Here is an 18852-nt window from a genome sequence, read left to right on the forward strand (position 1 = left end):
ACCAAGACCAATTTAAGAAATAGTTCGATCACAGCATTGTCCTTTTTCAGCAATTGATGGATTGAATGATTTGTCAAATTTAATAGATTAAATGGATCACATAAGCAGGTGGGTTAAATTTCAAGCTTAGTGAAATCATTTATCTTAATTGATTACTAGATCATTTGATCAATTAGACTTAATGAACTTAGTTGGTGGTTGCAGAGAATTGCTAAAAGTTATAGTTTTCGGATTCAAATCATGTCTGTTCCGGATTGATTTACTAATTCGGAACACTTTGGATTTTTCTTAAAGTCTGAAGAAGAATCTTCCCGCGAATTTTACGAAAGATGTCATCAGCAAATAACATTAGCGACGATTTTAAAGAGAAATGGTAAGTATTATTGTGTGTATTCTATCCTGTTTGAATCTATCGTATTCAATGCTTTATCCAGAGGTTTCAGGGATAAATGAATCTTTAAATCGCCCTGAACTTTTTATATATTCTCCGTTTATCCCTGCTGTTCACAGGCACTTGTTTCTATCCATTGGAAGACCTGTAATGATTTTGTAGGGTTATGTGTATGTGTTATATTACCTAAGTATAACAATCCTAGGCTTGAGTCATTTGTCATCTATAAGGTCGCTCATCTATGTTGGGACGTCCGATCTGGATAACAACTAGGATAATGACTGTCAAATATAACATGGGGAATCCCGGAATTCCTTAATATGACGTGGTAGTTGTCCGAATGTACATTGGTAATAGTAAGACCAGTTATATGTAGTTCCGAGTATACCATATTCATAACATTCCTCCCTCTTTCATAGAAATGGACCTCTTCTGGAATAAAGTCATGGCACCTTCTTTTATATCTCAACACTAAATTGTATAAACTGTTTGATGTTTAAATGCGAAAAAGACATCCTTAATTTGAAATCCTTGGAATACACTAGTCCGTAAAGTTGTAGTTGATACACATATGGTTGATACATGCAGATAGATTCTCCATTGTTATACAGTATAAAACTATAATCATATAAGTTATGAAAAACAGCTATCCTTTTCCTTCTGTACACAAATATATAAAACAATCTCTATATACGATTATGACGATAATGAGATATATTGTATCGTAAAGGTTTATTTTAAAACGTCCTATACAATAATATTGATAACATAGCTTTAGTTTCAACACGACATCTTGTGATTGCTGAACAAGTTCGTCTATTCAGAGGATAGCCAATTTGGAAGTAGAATTATCCAAAGATACAATATGCATGTCTCTTAAAACGCCAATGCTAAATATGAAATGAATATCCTTTCCACTTCCTCCTTCTTCCATAAACACAATGATTCTATTCTAAAAGCATTAGTTGCGTACGCTCATATGAATGCAACTACAATTTATTTGGGGTAAAATAGTTCACTTCGTTGTTGTAAAGATCCTACCAGTAGAAATCTTGGAAGAAAGGATATTTCTGGTATAAGAAAGAGACATATAAATGTTTAATATGAATAAAATGATGCCGACATACACCTAAAGTAAAGCTGAAATTATTGTAGTTTTTATGCAGAAACATCAGTTTAAAATGAATAAATGGATGGATTGTCTTTTGCTCATTTATGTCCAGTGGCGAATATCTAAAGACATGAATTTCTTAAAATTATTATATACATTTCGAATATAAATTCAAAAAACTTATACACTAGTATTCTGAACCAACACTTGTACATAATTATATACATGGCAGTAACTATAGCATTCAATATAAATGTAATTCTGATATAAATAATTCAGTAACTATATACATTTGTTTTCAATCAAATAAAAACATAAAAACACAACTCAAGAAACTAGTTTTTGCATGGCAACAATATCTCCATCTTCGGTTGCAGAAATATCAAATGGTTTGTCCCTGACCAAACTTTCAGTCTGAACATCATTTCTGTCAAGGTTCAAGTTCCAATCCGATCTCCCCAATGTTTTGCTATGGAATCTTTTAGCCTTAGGTCTCTTCCATCTAAGTTTCCCGTCTTTACCCCAACTCATCGTCTTTGGTAACATTCTCCTTGCTACGAGTTCGTCCTTTCTTTTATTTGTGCTCATCATATTCCTTTTACTTGTATCACTTTCTTTTTTGTTGGTGATGAACTTGTGCTTTATCTTTTTAATCTGTTGTTCCTTTTTAATTTGCTTGAATTTGGACGTTTTAGTCTTTACGTAAGCTTTCTTTTCTGTATCTTTCAAACTATCTCGACCTATATTGTTGTTCTCGTATGCTCTTGTACATCTCTTTGCTTCCTGAAGTTTTTCTGTATGTGTTTTTTCTTTTAATTGTGTTCCTTCAAGGAAACCAGGATCAATATGTTCATCCTCTGCTTTGACTGTATTGCGATGGTTGATGGCTGTCTGTGTAAAATGCATGTTCCATTCATGTTCTTGATCAAAGTGCATTGGAGTTTGCTTATCAACTGATGTTTGTGTACTCTGATCTTTCACCTCCTTTCTTTTTGTAAGACTGGATTCCTTTTCCGATGATAGGTCATCAGTTTGTGTCCATTGTTCCTTCTTCAGAACTTGTCTTTTGACGCAGTTATTCAGAGTATCTTCAAAATTGTTTCCCTCTTTATTACTATCTCTTTCCCTATCTCCTCCATCATGCTTACGGGTCATCCAGTAACGATATTGTTTATCCTTGAGTTCAAGAGTCAACAGGTTATTTTGGCAGTATACAGCATTTGGAGTAAGGCGGTCAATGGTGTTACCAAGCAATTCTAGTTCTGATTGACTTAACTGATTTTGGTATGAATTTAACTTGATAAAATGTTTCAAGTCTTTATTTCCTCCTTCCTCGTGTTTGGGTTGAGATTGCATGACCTGGTCGTATTTCAGTATACACTGTGAATCTTCATTGGTATTTATGTTTTCTTCTAAAATATGTTCCTTTCTGTTTGTTGACCTCTTTTTATCTAAGTCATTACTGTCTTTTACCATTGCTTGAACAAGTAGATGGAGTTTGTGTCGAGTTATTAACCTCGATGTTTCTTTGCATGATTTAGCTGCACTGACTTTACTTTTACTTAATTTGTTATCACAATCATGATTTTGTTCGTTGAAACAAAGGGAATTAGTAAGTTTTTTCTGTCCCTTTTCCTCGGTTTCACATATTGCATCTGACTTGTAGTTAGAACTGGGACTTTCCTCTGTCTGTATTTTATCATCATCATTTTCACCTAAACAATCTGTTTCGCACTTGGGAGTGGAACTTTCCTCTCTGTGCATTTTATAATCATCTTCACCTAACCAATACGCTTCGTAATTGGTATTGGGACATTCGATTGTGTAAACTGCATCTTCTTTCACAACGTTGGAATGGCATGATGTTGCATGGTGTTCTATTACTGGGTCTGATACTTTCTCGATTGTCTTTCCTTGCTGCGCCGTTTGCTCTGTTCCTTGTTCTATCATAACGGGACTGTGGACTTCCGTCTTTTCTATCAAATTGGTATCAGCGTCTTTCTTTTCCATTGCTCCATTACATTCCACTTCGCTCGAATGTTTAGGTTGGGTATAACATTCTGGTTCATCGTTGTTAATTGTTCTAGTTATATCTTTGGAATCAACAATTTCATCTGTTTCTTGTCTTCTTACAATAGGATCATGGTCTCCGGTCTTTTCAATCTTGAAATCAATATCATCTATTCTATTTGTCATTTTTGATTCCCATAAACTTTTCAGTTTTAAATATCTCTTAGATGTAAACTTACTTAATGTACAGAGGTAACGTTTTGCCTCGTACACTGAACCTTCGGCGACAGCTTGAACTAGTTCTTTCCCTTCTTCATCACAACACGTATTAGTAAGGTATTCTATTATCAGATGTTCTTTTACATTTTCTGATTCATTTTGGAATGCCCCTTCTACCAACTCTTCAATCCTGTCTGTAAATTCGTCCAATAACTCATCTGGATATGGAAAGATATTCTCTAGATTTTCCCTAATGAGTAATGGGTTGCCAACTGAATTAAATCGGTCGTTAAAGAGTTTGCAAACTGTTTCGTAGTTTGCTTGTACTGTATATGACCTGTTATTATAGAACTTGAGTGCTTTTCCGGAAATTCTCGATACCAATGTTTGCAATTTTTTTTCACTATTCCATCCTTTCACGAAAGCTGTAGATTCAATATCGGCTTTCAGCAGAGACCATCTGAATGGCACTGTTCCGTCAAAATTACTTGAGTTACTCATATTTTGAGTTCAGTTGGGATTTACTAACTAAGATTACAATAAAAACTTTAGAAAACGAAAATTACAAGGAATTACACACAAAATTTATACAATACAAATTGTGTAACACTACAATATACAAATACACTACATCCACAAACAAGATTTAAAAATAAAATCACAAACACCTGAACATACAATCACAATTTTAGAAAAATTGGTATTTTGATTTTATTCTGATTTGCAAATGAAAACACAAGTGTATATAAAAAATAATAATCTGAAAACACCTATGACATCAGAGGATCTGACGTGCAAAGCTGATTCAGAAATTTACTAATATTAATAACCCTGATTATATCATCATATAAGTCAAGGGACCTAAATATTCAAAACTTCCACATATGCATAAATGTAAATAAACATATAATTTGCACAAGAAAATATGTTTCTTTTTAATATCAAATATACACATTCGTAAACTCAGAAAAAAAACTATTTAAACACAGGCATGCAATTGTAAACAATGACGTATGTATACACAATTCACAACAAATAGAAGTACAGTACAAGGGTACCCAGTACAAGTTTTATTATCAACACATTCTTTAATGAGTGAACACTTTTCAGACGGTAAAACCGACAAGACAATTAAACAAAATGACAAAAACAAAACAACTATGACATTAGACGATCTGACGCACACAGTTGTATCAATAATTTATGAAAAACAAAAGAAAAACATAAAATGATATCTGACATCAGAAGATCTGACGCTCAACGGAATATCAATGAATGAAAAAAGAAATGTGTTGATTTGTAATTAATATAAATAAACAAAACCTGAAATAAACCAAAAAGATAATCAAAAGCTATCCACTAGTAGTTTGTTTTATAAGGTTATTTTGTCTTATTCTCCAGGTGTATGCAAATCTCTGTATTTTTTAAATGTGTTACAAAAAGGGGGATGGGAATTTTATCACACGGAAAGTCTGATAATCACAATATAAATATGAAACGAATATATCACTCGCGCAAATATCAATAGTACTGATAAATCAGCGCGCCATGAAATAAAACAATCGCGGGAGAGAAGAAACAAAGATTTTCCTCTCGCGAAAACAAAGAAAAAATATGAAAATATGGCGCGAATGGATGTCACCGATTAACAGTGTAAATCAGTGGATTCGTGCCGACTTCTGACACCACTGTAATGATTTTATAGGGATACGTGTATGCAATATATTACCTATAATATCACAATCCTAGGCTTGAGTCAATGGTTATCTTTTAGGCCGCTCATCAAATGGGGACGTCCGATCAGGATAACAACTATATTATGACTGTCAAATATAACATGGGGAATCCCGGAATTCCTTAATATGACGTGGTAGTTGTCCGAATGTACATTGGTAATAGTAAGACCAGTTATATGTAGTTCCGAGTATACCATATTCATAACAGACCCACTATCAACGTACATTTACGTTGATAGTGGGTCTTCCAATGGATAGAAACAAGTGCCTGTGTTGCTGTTCTTTCGTATGTCTCCTTACTTGCTGGTGCTAATAGGGTTTGAAGATCTATTTTGATGATTCTCCCAATAGTTGGGTTCGGGTAATCAAGTGGAAGAGTCTTACCTACAATAGACGTTATACTGGTCATTTAAATTAGATTTGAGGCCTCCTGTGCTGCATCTTTTGCTATAAACTGGTCCGCTATCTTGTTCCTAGCTATATAATTTAGCATGGCCTGGGATCCAAGATAGGGTAGTTTGTATGCCGCCTCTCAGATGAGTGCCAATGCTTTCTTTGATGTTTGTGATAGTGTCGATGTAGTCCGATGACTTCCAGTTGAGAGTCAAGATGCCAACTGCTGTCTGGCTATCTGTCAGATAGAATCTTTATTTCAGTGAACTGTTCACTAAGTGTGTAAATGCAGTGTTCTAGGACCATAAGGATAGCTATGAGTTCCGCTAAGAGTATTGAGCCTCTGCTAGCTTCTTGTCTTTTTAGTCTAGTTCCTTGCTTGTTCTCAGTATAAATAACTGCTCCTGCTCCACAAGGTCCTGGATTTCACTGACATGAAAAAAATGACAGTATCCATTGATCTGTAAATGCAATTTGAGTTTTCCACCCCGCATCTTCGCTAGCCAAGGGTTACGATCCTTGGCTAGCGAAGATGTCCAACCCGTTGACTTTGTATGAATAATTAAGGTCCTATAGATATTTACAGAAACAGATAGTGTTCAATTATATTCATACTAATGGCCAGTGGTATGGTTCTTGAAACTCAAATTATTTTCCTTTCCAAGATCAAGGCCATGTGACACAATCCATAAAAAGAATTTCACATATTGGATGAGGCCATCCGACTGTGCAAGGGCTGTCAAGTCAAGGTCGTTAGAAACTTCCCTTTGTTTGATGAGGCCATCCCTATGAAAGGGGTCAAACCTATAATCCAACAGTCATATAATCTGACAGTCCTATAACCTGACAGCTGATAGTCCTATTCACGGTCACTTGTCTCTGAAAACTATACGTACATAGACCTGTAAGGGGGTCCTGTGTCGGCCAGACTGTGTTTTTACATGTCACGCTTAAAAAAAAAATCGGCCAATGCTGGGTCTTGCTTAGACCCCAATGAGACCCATCTGTAAAAAATTTCACACTAAAAATTTCAAATCAGCAAGTATGACATCTTGTACAGGGCCACACTACACATGCACTAGTCCCATACAAAAACTACAAGGGAACAGTGGAATCTGAGGACACCATATTGGGATTAATGGAGATGGGTAAATAATGTATCTATATTTCTAAATGAATATAGAGAGAGCCATATCTCTTGCAAGTAAAAGACACCCTTGTAGATTTCGAAAAAGGGTATGCAGCACTAGCACCCCCAAAATAAAGAGGGATAATATAAGTTGCAATAACTTGTTTCCCTATCCACTATAAAAACTAAATGAATAGAGTTGAAATTGGGTGTTTCACGTTTTCTTCTTTCACACGAATATTGTTTTATACCACAGTTTATTATGTGTTCATTTCAAGATCTTTTGGGCTGTTTAAATAGGAAAAAAGCCAGTTTGGATCAACCGTCCTTCATGACATTTGGCTCTGAAATTTTTCTTGCTTTCATCATTTTGGTCATTGCACATCTGCCCAGCAAAATTAAATGTTATTTTTTAGCAGATATGGTAAATATTGACCTTACACTGACCCACTTTTGTGGAACACATTCCCATGACACTCTCAGCAATTAAACAACAGATTGCTTACACATCAAGAGCTTTTCCTTTCTGGGAACCGCAGCAATTCAACAAGAAAAGAGGGAAGTGATTATTTCGTTTTTCTGTTAAAATGGGTACAGAAATGTGTCTGGAAAGTGCAAATTCTTGATTATCCTTACTGTCATCATAAGAAATGATCATTTATACAACTTATTTTTAAAATGAATTGTCCAGTACCCTAGTATCTATAGCTATTTCATTAAATATGTATAAACATGAAATTAACTTTTATTTTAGTGAAATCACTGGTGTTAAAAATGCTAAGCGAGAGAACTATTTAGATTGGCCTGATTATTTCATGGCAATTGCATTTCTTTCTGCACAAAGAAGTAAAGATCCTAGAACCCAGGTATGATATATTGACATGACTGGTATATAATTGATGTTATTATGGTTAGAATTATATCTACTTGGGGAGTGACTCTTGGAATGGCGATACTGCCCCGATTATCAGTACTTGTTTTTGTTTGGTATGATTTGGCATATATCCTTTCACCAATAGGTCATGGGTAATTTGTTGGGGAGAGGGTCATGGGTGTTGCTTTTCTACCAGATGTACAAACAAAGACAACAACACAGGCACCAGATAACCTGACTAATTGTGGATCAACCAGAGTTTCTCTGCAGACTAAAATAGACCATCAAAAAATTTCTTTAGTCAACACTGCCTGAAAGAATTGTATAAAGGTTGTCCAGAGGAGTAGGTATATGATTTTTTTTGGACCAAAACATAACTTATATGATTTAGACAAGAAAATGATGTTCAGAGCATGAAAAACATCTGTGGAACAAAAATTTTGAAACAGTGTGTGTTATAAAATTGTTGAGGTAGGCAGCTTTATTAGGTGGTTGTGTAAGTCGTTAAATCAAACAAATAAAATTTAATTTTTGGCCTGAATTAAAATATTCATGAAATTTTTGTAATTGTGAAAGAAAAGGTTTTGCTAAATTAAAAAATTGCACATTTAAAATTTTATTAGCATTACTTTTTACATAAGCAGCATATCATAAAACTTCAATAATGAATATAGCAATAACATTGTTTAACAACCACAATAATAAATGCACTTAAAATTTTCTGAATCTTAGGTATAAGTATATAATAGTTTTGAAAGTACAGTACTGAATCTATATGTAAACAACTAAAACAAGTAATAGATGGTTTATATCAGTATATCTTTTAACTTCATAAGGTAATGAGGTAGCAGATTGAGGAAGTATTGGAATATATAAAAAAAAAAATAACCATTTGACAAATATCATGAATATTATTATATCTGTATCAAAGGAATACTGTTATCGGTTTCCTTCATTATGACAGTAACTTGATATTATTAAATCTTGAAATATAATTTTTAGCTCACCTGGCCAAGTGAGCTTTTCTCATTACTTTGCGTCATCCGTCGTCGTTAACTTTTACAAAAATCTTCTCTTCTGAAACCACTGGGCCAAATTAAACCAAACTTGGCCACAATCATCATTGGGGTATGTAGTTTGAAGAATGTGTCCAGTGACCCGGCCAACCAACCAAGATGCCCGCCATGGCTAAAAATATAACATAGGGGTAAAATGTAGATTTTGGCTTATATCTCTGAAACCAAAGCATTTAGAGCAAATCTGACTGGGTGAAATTGTTTATCAGGTCAAGATCTATCTGCTCTAAAATTTTCAGATGAATCAGAGAAACCGTTGTTTGGTTGCTGCCCATGAATTGGTAATTGTACGGAAATTTGGTCGTTTTTGGTTATTATCTTGAATATTATTATAGATAAAGAAAAACTGTAACAGCAATAATGTTCAGCAATGTAAGATCTACAAATAAGTCAACATGACCAAAATAGTCAGTTGACCCCTTCAGGAGTTATTGCCCTTTAAAGTCAATTTTTTACAATTTTTTTACAATTTTTGTAATCTTTTACAAAAATCTTCTCTGAAACTACTGGGCCAAATTAAACCAACTTTGGCCACAATCATCATTTGGGTATCTTGTTAAAAAATGTGTCCGTTGACCCGGCCAACCAACCAATATGGCCGCCATGGCTAAAAATAGAACATATGGATAAAATGCAGATTTTGGCCCATAACTATGAAACCAAAGCATTTAGAGCAAATCTGACAAGGGGTTAAATTGTTTATCAACTCAATATCTATCTGCCCTGAAATTTTCAGATGATTCGACAACTGGTTGTTGGGTTGCTGCCTCCCAATTGGTAATTTTTAAAGAAATTTTGCCGTTTTTGGTAATTATCTTGAATACTATTATAGATAGAGATAAACTGTAAACAGCAATAATGTTCAGCAAAGTAAATCTAAAAATAAGTCAAACTAGACCAAAATGGTCAGTTGACCCCGTGAGGAGTTATTGCCCTTTATAGTCAATTTTTGGGGAAAGACGGCTTCAAGCCGACAATCCCCTATGGGGTTGACCAGAGTGACACTCCCTCACATCATTCATTTTGTTTTTATACATGTTATAGTGTGGGAAAACCCCCAACAAATCTTACTTAGATTGAAGAGAAGGAGACCCAGAAATGAATAGTTTGACTTTAAACACTTTTTTACACATTTCCCTTCTGTTTCTCACGAAATTATCGTATCTTGAACTCTCCTTTACACTATTTACGTTTATTTAACAATCCGGAAAAATTAGTATGACGAGATATTCTAAATATATCCAACCTACATTGTATTTTATAGTGACGTCATTCTTGGAAGAAGCAGGGATATCCTTCACCAGTTCACTGGTTATTTAAATCATTCTTAGAGATCGTGCACTAATCACAAATTTGTATTTGTTAAATCTAAACATAATATTGTTTACTGTAGATGATTTAAACATCAACATGCAATACTTTAATTTGTAGGTCAACAACTTTCAAAATAAACAAAGATCGTGGGGTTACATGACACAGGGGAAAGAAACGATTTTATTACTTTTTTCGGGTCTCACTAATTAGAGACAAGAAGCGTCAAAAAGCGACAAAAAGCGTCACAAAATAATTATATTAAAATCATAATGTATTTTTAATATGAAATTTGTTTTATCATACTGAGCAAAGTTGGATATCATATCTAGATGAAATGAAAGATATGTTTTAGATTTTAAGCATTGGCTACTATGTTGATATTTTAACAAGTTTTCTTTTTTTCTTTTAACATCATAAACTCCCTATGTAAATTACACCCATGTAAGCATCTATTATATAGGTAATTTTATTGTCACTTGCATGAATAGGAAAAACACATCATTGACACATGTAAATAAGATAAGCATATGATAATAAACCAGTTAAAAAGCAATATCTGTATATATAACTTTAAAAGACACAACAAAACCAAAAAGTACATATAATAACAAACATACACATAATGTGCTGTACATAGTTGTAAAGAAACAAAAACAAAAAAAGTTATCCACAAAATTACCCTCATATATACTCTAATATCATTAGAGGTGTTCCTGTCTATAGGAAGCTTATACAAAGAAGAAGAAGAAGACTATTTAGCGACAAGAAAAACATATTCTTCTTGTCGCTTCTTGCCGCTAAAATTCTTTTTGTTGTTAATTAGTGAGACCACTTGTTTCTGTAAAAATTCTGAGAATCTTCCTCCAATTCAGGAGCACCTCAATTGATGAGTAATTATCCACTAAAATAAAAGTTAAAGTATTTAAACACTTCAAATGTGACATTTCATTGGATTAGTAGTCTTCTATTAAAACTAAATTTTTGTGTACCTACATAATCATTGTAATGGTAAAAAAAAATAAAAAAAAAATGCATTTTTATAGTTTTAACATATTTATATTTACAAATATTTCAAAATTATGATTTGGAAACAAGCTTCACACAGTTTACATCACTCATATTGTTTTTTTTTATTAGTACCTGTTTCCCTGTGATGAGAGTTGTAACTAAGAACTTTAACAATGGAAATTTAAAACTGAATAGATTTTTCAGTCCACACTTTCTAAAGAAAAAACTTTAAAATCCAAGAGTACTGTCACAAAAAATGGAAAATGGCCCTAGCCTGCAGTTCAGTGGTACACAATCAAGATTTCAAAAAATATTGTAGTTGTTGTGAAATGACAGAATTCAGTTGAGTTTTAGATAATTAGCTATCAACTTTAATCAAATGTTTAGATTTAGAAGATGCAGATCACTTCCATTGGTCCAAATTGAATCCTAAACTAAGGAAATGAAATTACATAAACAACAATTGATTTCAATATTGTCAACCTTTCTACATGTTCTAGCGGTTCTCTTTTTCATTCTTCATATGTAAACTATCAAAAGATACCCCCCCCCCCCTTTCCAAAAACATAATAAAATAGAAACAAGGGCCGTCTTTCCCCTCAGAGCTATTCAGCTCTTTGATTAACCGGATTTTTGTGACAAAAATGTCGGTTATTGATTTGGGGATGTACGGCGGGCGGGCGGGCGGTCGGTCGGTCGGGCGGGCGGGCGGGCGGGAATCAAATGTTGTCCGTGCATTAACTCATGAACCGTTCAACCAAAGCTTTTAAAATTTTAATATGTTGTTACTGACAACTAAATGAAGGTCAAGTTCAATAATGGCGATTTTGACTTTTACCGTTCAGGAGTTATGGTTCTTGAAAGATTGAAAAATGGAGTTTCCAGTCGTGTGCGTGCATTTACCCATGAACTGTTCTACCTAAGCTTTTAAAATTTTAATATGGTGTTACTGATGACAAAATGGAGGTCAAGTTCAATAATGGCGATTTTGACTTTTACCGTTCAGGAGTTATGGTTCTTGAAAGATTGAAAAATGGAGTTTCCAGTTGTGTCCGTGCAGTTACGCATGAACTGTTCTACCTAAGCTTCCCAAATTTTAATATGTTGTTACTGATGACAAAATGGAGGTCAAGTTCAATAATGACGATTTTGACTTTTACCGTTCAGGAGTTATGGTTCTTGAAAGATTGAAAAATGGTGTTTCCAGTCGTGTCTGTGCATTTTCTCATGAACCATTCAACCAAAGCTTTTGAAATTTTTATATGTTGTTACTGATGGTAAATTAGAGGTCAAGTTCAATAATGACGATTTTGACTTTTACCGTTCAGGAGTTATGGTTCCTGAAAGATTGTGAAATGGCGTTTCCATTCACGTTGTTGCATTTACTCATGAACCATTCAATCTAAGCTTTTCAAATTTTAAGATGTTGATACTGATGACAAAATGGAGGTCAAATTTGATATTGACGATTTTCACTTTCACCATTCATCAGTAATGGTTCTTGTGATATTGCCAGGACACAAATAAATATTAATAAATCCGGTTTGCTGTCGTTGTGACAGCCTCTTGTTTACAATTTTTGTAATCTTTTACAAAAATCTTCTCTGAAACTACTGGGCCAAATTAAACCAACTTTGGCCACAATCATCATTTGGGTATCTTGTTAAAAAATGTGTCCGTTGACCCGGCCAACCAACCAATATGGCCGCCATGGCTAAAAATAGAACATAGGGATAAAATGCAGATTTTGGCCCATAACTATGAAACCAAAGCATTTAGAGCAAATCTGACAAGGGGTTAAATTGTTTATCAACTCAATATCTATCTGCCCTGAAATTTTCAGATGATTCGACAACTGGTTGTTGGGTTGCTGCCTCCCAATTGGTAATTTTTAAAGAAATTTTGCCGTTTTTGGTAATTATCTTGAATACTATTATAGATAGAGATAAACTGTAAACAGCAATAATGTTCAGCAAAGTAAATCTAAAAATAAGTCAAACTCGACCAAAATGGTCAGTTGACCCCGTGAGGAGTTATTGCCCTTTATAGTCAATTTTTACAAAATATTTTCCTCTGTATCTATAGGGCCAAGTTTATTATAGATAGAGAAAATTGTAAGTAGTAAAAATGTTCAGTAAAGTAAGATCTACAAACACATCACCATCACCAAAACACAATTTTGTCATGAATCCATCTGTGTCCTTTTGTTTAATATGCATATAGACCAAGGTGAGCGACACAGGCTCTTTAGAGCCTTCTAGTTTTAAAAAACCACATGACACATATAGAAATATACATCTTTTTCTCTATTTCCCTTTCAGGTAGGTGCTTGTATTGTTAACGAAGAAAATAAAATTGTTGGAATTGGATATAATGGAATGCCAATTGGTTGTCATGACGATTTAATGCCATGGGGACGTGAACATTCAGATGTTTTGCAAACAAAACAGCTTTATGGTATTATATAATTTTTTACACCTAAGTTTAGAAGAAATTACATTGCTCTTCTCAAGCAACTAGCCTGTATGTTTCCAAATAGCAGTTTTCAACTCAAATTTTGCCCAAGCTACTGAAGTGTCATTTGTAAGACCATGAAGATGTTAAGTTTTTATGATGTCTAATATTTTACATTAAATTGAGTGGTCAGAGGTGAAACGTTTCTAAATTTATTCCACATGATACAGTTTATATTTGTTGATTTGTATAAAAAAAATGCAGAACATTTTGGGAAACCTCAAAACAAAAGGCAAATCAGTATTCAGTGAGTCTGCAGTAGGTTTTTTCAGATCATACCTAAGTAATAGAACACAGCAAGTAAACATTTGCAATGTTAACTCTGATAAAAAAAAAATGTGAAATTTGGTGTCCCCCAAGGATCTATACTAGGTCCTCTATTATTTGTCTTATTTATAAATGATCACCTTCCCCTTTGCATTAAAAATTGTAAAACAGACTTGTATGCTGATGATACTACTCTTCATAAATCCGGGAAAAGTATAGATAATTTACATGATGATGTTCAAGAAGATTTATGCAAAGTTGAAGAATGGTGCAAAATGAATAATATGTTCATCAATACCAAAAAAACTAAATGTTTGGTTACTGGAACAAGTCAGAAGTTATCAACCCAATCTTTTCAACCAAATTTAGTAATAAATTCAGAAACACTACAAAATTCATCATGTGAGAAATTATTAGGTGTTAAAATTGACAGCACACTTAGCTGGAAAAATCAAATTGATCAAATTTGTGCTAGTATTTCATCAAGAATATACCTTCTTTCTAAATTAAAGAAATTTTTAGATATTTATGCCAGGAAAGCATATTATAATGGGTATATTCTGCCTCTTATCGATTACTGCTGTATTGTTTGGGGAGAATGTAAAAATGAAGGGATAGTAAGAGCAGCAAGATTAATTCTTCATGCAGACCCATTATCCCCATCAGCCCCCTTATTTAAAGAACTTGGATGGAAGACTGTAGAAAACAGAATCAAATACCACAAATATTTATTGCTATTTAAATGTATGCGGAAAAAAGCACCACAGTACCTATTTTAAAAGTTTCAACTTCTATCTGTTAATAATCCTTATGCCTTAAGGGGTGTTACTCAAGGTAATTTGATAGTTCCAAAGCCAAAAACTGAATTGTTTAAAAAATCTTTTGCTTATTCTGGATCAGTTTAATGGAACGGACTACCATATGAAATGCTTAAAGTGCAAAACAACAAATTATAAAACAATACTTGAGACAGTCCCAATATTCAGTCTGAAATGATTGCAACTATTACTCTTAGAATGTATGATTTTAATGATTTGTATATTATATCTATTTACTACATACAATCTGTAACTGTTTTATATCTTTTAATCATGGTACATGTACATAAAACTATTATGTCTATACAATTGTGTTTATATGTGTATGTTTGCTTTTTAATCTTATTATTATTTTTTTTGTTTTTTTTGTTTTTTTTTACTTGTATTGTATACATGTATACAAGGGCCTCAGGGAAGATCAGTAATTGTAACTTACTGTGTTTACCCTCTTTAAATAAAGAATTTATTATTATTATTATTATTGCTTACTTTTCCATAAAATTCAATCTAAGGGAGCTACCATTTGATTTTCATGGGGGGGCTAGGATGAAATTTGAAAAAAATAGGCAGGACAGGAGTTTTGAGTAAAAAAAAAAGGCAGGATGAGCAACTTGGTAAAAAAAAAGGCAGGATGACAATTTGTGTAAAAAAAGCCAGGATAAACTAGTAAAAAAAAAAAGGCAGGACCGAATAGAGTAAAAAATAAAAAGGCAGGACAGAGATTACAACTAAAAAAAAAAGCAGAACAAAATTTTTCATCCTAGCCCCCCCATAAAAATCAAATGGTAGCTCCCTAATCATAATTGTGTTTAAAAACTTTATTTTCAGTTTGCCATGCAGAATTAAATGCTGTTCTGAACAAGAACTCATCAGATGTGAAGAACTGTACAATATATGTGGCTTTGTTCCCATGTAATGAGTGTGCTAAAGTTATTATACAGTCCGGTATCAAACAAGTCATTTACTATTCAGATAAATACCATGATAAACCAGAATTCATTGCTTCAAGGAAAATGATGGACATGGCTGGAGTGAAATACAGGTAAATAAATGATTAACATGGCTGGAGTGAAAAACAGGTAAATTAATGATGGACATGGCTGGAGTGAAAGACAGGTATATTAATGATTGACATGGCTGGAGTGTAATACAGGTAAATTAATGATGGACATGGCTGGAGTGTAATACAGGTAAATTAATGATGGACATGGCTGGAGTGAAAGACAGATAAATTAATGATGGACATGGCAAGGGTTAAAGACAGGTAAATTAATGGGTGCTATAAACAGTTTTGTATAAAAAAACTAGGGGTTATTCCCCGACTAAAAATAACCATGGAGGGAAACCCCTGTTTATTTACTCAATTGGTGAAAAAGTATCATGTTTTTTGTATTTGATTGTAAAAATTAGTTAATTAGCTTTGAATTAAAACAGGTTGAATGATTGAAATAATTTTTAAAATTATATTAACTTTACATGTTTTGAGGGGAGACAACACTGTAAACAACCTGTTTTTTTGGCAGTGAAAATTGAAAACTTATTTGCAGCCACTGTAGCTCTTTTTGGAGCAGGAATCCGTACCCTGAAACAAGATTTTTTTGATCGGCCAGGTAAAAACCTACAAATTTCATACAGTTTTGATTATGTAAAATGTGCATGGATCATGTCTTCATGGGTGTGCACATGACCTGGTTTCAAGTTTTTTTTGTTCAAATTAGACCTTTTTTTCCCCATGTTCATTGGATGGAATATTTTTAATATATTAAAAGTACACATTATTTTTATTTCATTATAAACTAGAGAACATTCTGATTCCAGTGATATCTAGTTTTATACAAGTATCTTTATTAATCAGTCCACCACTAAGGGTCACTTATGCATGGTCCCTCAAAATGTGACGTCATAGAAAAAAACTGTTGATTGCACCCAATGATGGACATGGCAAGGGTTAAAGACAGGTAAATTAATGATGGACATGGCAAGGGTTAAAGACAGGTAAATTAATGATGGACATGGCAAGGGTTAAATACAGGTAAATAAATGATGGACATGACTGGGGTTAAAGACAGGTAAATTAATGACTGACATGGCTGGAGTTAAATACAGGTAAATTAATGATTGACATGGTTGGCATGGCTGAAGTAAAATACAGGTAAATTAATAATTGACATGGCTAGAGTAGAATACAGGTAAATTAATAATTGACATGACTAGAGTAGAATACAGGTAAATTAATGATTGACATGGCTGGTGTTAAATACATGTAAATTAATGATGGACATGACTGAGGTCAAACACAGGTAAGTTAATGATGGACATGGCTGGATATACACAAAATAATTAGAATAAGTAGCATCACAAGAATAAGGCATTGGAAACGGCATGTGTGTGAGAAAAGTTCAGATATGTGTGTGAGAAAAGACAGATATATGTGTGAGATAAGTTCAGACCTATGTGAGAAAAGACATATGTGTGTGAGAAAAAGACAAATATGTATGTGAGAAAAGTCAGATATGTGTGTGAGAAAAAGACAGATATGTGTGTGAGAAAAGGGCATGTGTAGAACAAAAAATGGAAAGACCTGCAGTCTGAGAGAAACATACAAGGTAGTCATCTGAAAGTCATGACATTTTTCAATTCTTAATTTATTTCTGATATCTCATTATGAAATATAAACTTAGCATATTTTTATTGGTAATGAGACGGCAACCCAACAAAAACAATGAAGACATTTAGAGGTTAATATACCTTAATAAACAGTGTGTATACAAAAATATAAGCTCTTAATCTTCTTGATTCTAAAAAGGGTATGATAAAGTTTAACAAAGTTTTGCCATAAAATATCATCTCATATATAATGACCTCCTAAATTATTTTTTTTACAAAAGACAATGAATATTTTTCTTATGTTATTATTTTTTCAGACAACATATCCCGAAGAAAACACAGATTCTAATAGATTTCAGTGTGATTGAAAATATGACACAAGAAGTGAAAGATGTATTAAACAAGGAATCAGATTAAGATGCATTACTTTATACATGGTGATAATGATAGAACAATGTACAGTGGAGTCATGAATACTAGTTGGATAGGGAGAATCAAGAAACTGAGATACTCTACACAATACACAATTTTAGCAACTTTGATAAGACCACATAACCAAACCAAGGATTTCTAAAAGTCTCCAACTATCATGCCTATTAAAATTTATTCCATAGAAAATAAATGAAGCCACAATACTTGATACCAGGGATTACAGATAATATTTCTATGTATAAAAACAAAAGTCTGTGATGGCAGTGAATAGCATAATGAATATAGAATGTAAACAGTTTGCTATTTATTTATCTTTTTGAAGTAAAACTGTTATGAAATGGTTCCTTTTTCTGAGGGATTATTGTGCTTGGGCATTCTTCTAAAGCCACAATGTCAAATTGTTTTTCACCACAAAAAACTGTAAAATATCAAAGGGGAAATATGAGGTATGGATGCCAAATGAGATAGCTGTACATTATAAATACTCTAAAAATTAAAGGAAATATGAGGTATGATTGCCATTGAGCCAGCTTTACATCAGAGTCCAAAGAAACGATATGTTTACAACTAAAGGGTACCATACAACCTTGTCCTTCAACAATGAGCAAAATCTATAATATATAGCTGTCAATAAGATTTCCTAGCATGACATTATTTCAAAAGATTTTACAGAAAACAAAAAGGAAACAAGCTTTTGTGTTATTGTAAGAGGGCAGCCTGCATTTGACATTAGAAAGAGGAAAAGAAACACCATTAAGGAAATCAGTTTGAAAAGGTAGGACATGTATGATCCTATGGAAAACAAAAGTATTGACATAATCCTGTACTTAAAATCATTTAAGAGTTCCATAAAAATTTGAAAGGTTTGGTTTGTTTTCGTCTCTACTGCGATAGAAGTTACAGAATGTATATGTAGGCATCACTATATCATGCAGTGAACTATTTGAATGAAG

The 18852-nt window shown here is 33.2% G+C and overlaps 1 protein-coding gene across 1 annotated transcript; it reads left to right on the forward strand.

Annotated features, from left to right (window-relative positions):
• The first annotated feature begins 244 nt into the window (after window positions 1–244).
• LOC139484541 (deoxycytidylate deaminase-like) lies at window positions 245–18195 on the forward strand. The gene is made up of 5 exons (XM_071268270.1): window positions 245–373; window positions 7744–7855; window positions 13583–13718; window positions 15689–15902; window positions 17785–18195. Exons 1-5 carry the CDS (start codon window positions 330–332, stop codon window positions 17882–17884), a joined length of 606 nt encoding a protein of 201 aa, XP_071124371.1. The 5' UTR covers window positions 245–329; the 3' UTR covers window positions 17885–18195.
• The last annotated feature ends 657 nt before the right edge of the window (window positions 18196–18852 follow it).

This window comes from Mytilus edulis, chromosome 8 (assembly GCF_963676685.1).
Source record: "Mytilus edulis chromosome 8, xbMytEdul2.2, whole genome shotgun sequence".
NCBI classification, from domain to species: Eukaryota; Metazoa; Mollusca; class Bivalvia; order Mytilida; family Mytilidae; genus Mytilus; species Mytilus edulis.

Coding starts and splice junctions, on each gene's coding strand:
- LOC139484541 (XM_071268270.1), top strand. CDS start 330: ATGTCATCAGCAAATAACATTAGCGACGATTTTAAAGAGAAATG. Junction 374..7,743: donor GACGATTTTAAAGAGAAATG/GTAAGTATTATT, acceptor CTTTTATTTTAG/TGAAATCACTGGTGTTAAAA. Junction 13,719..15,688: donor GCAAACAAAACAGCTTTATG/GTATTATATAAT, acceptor CTTTATTTTCAG/TTTGCCATGCAGAATTAAAT.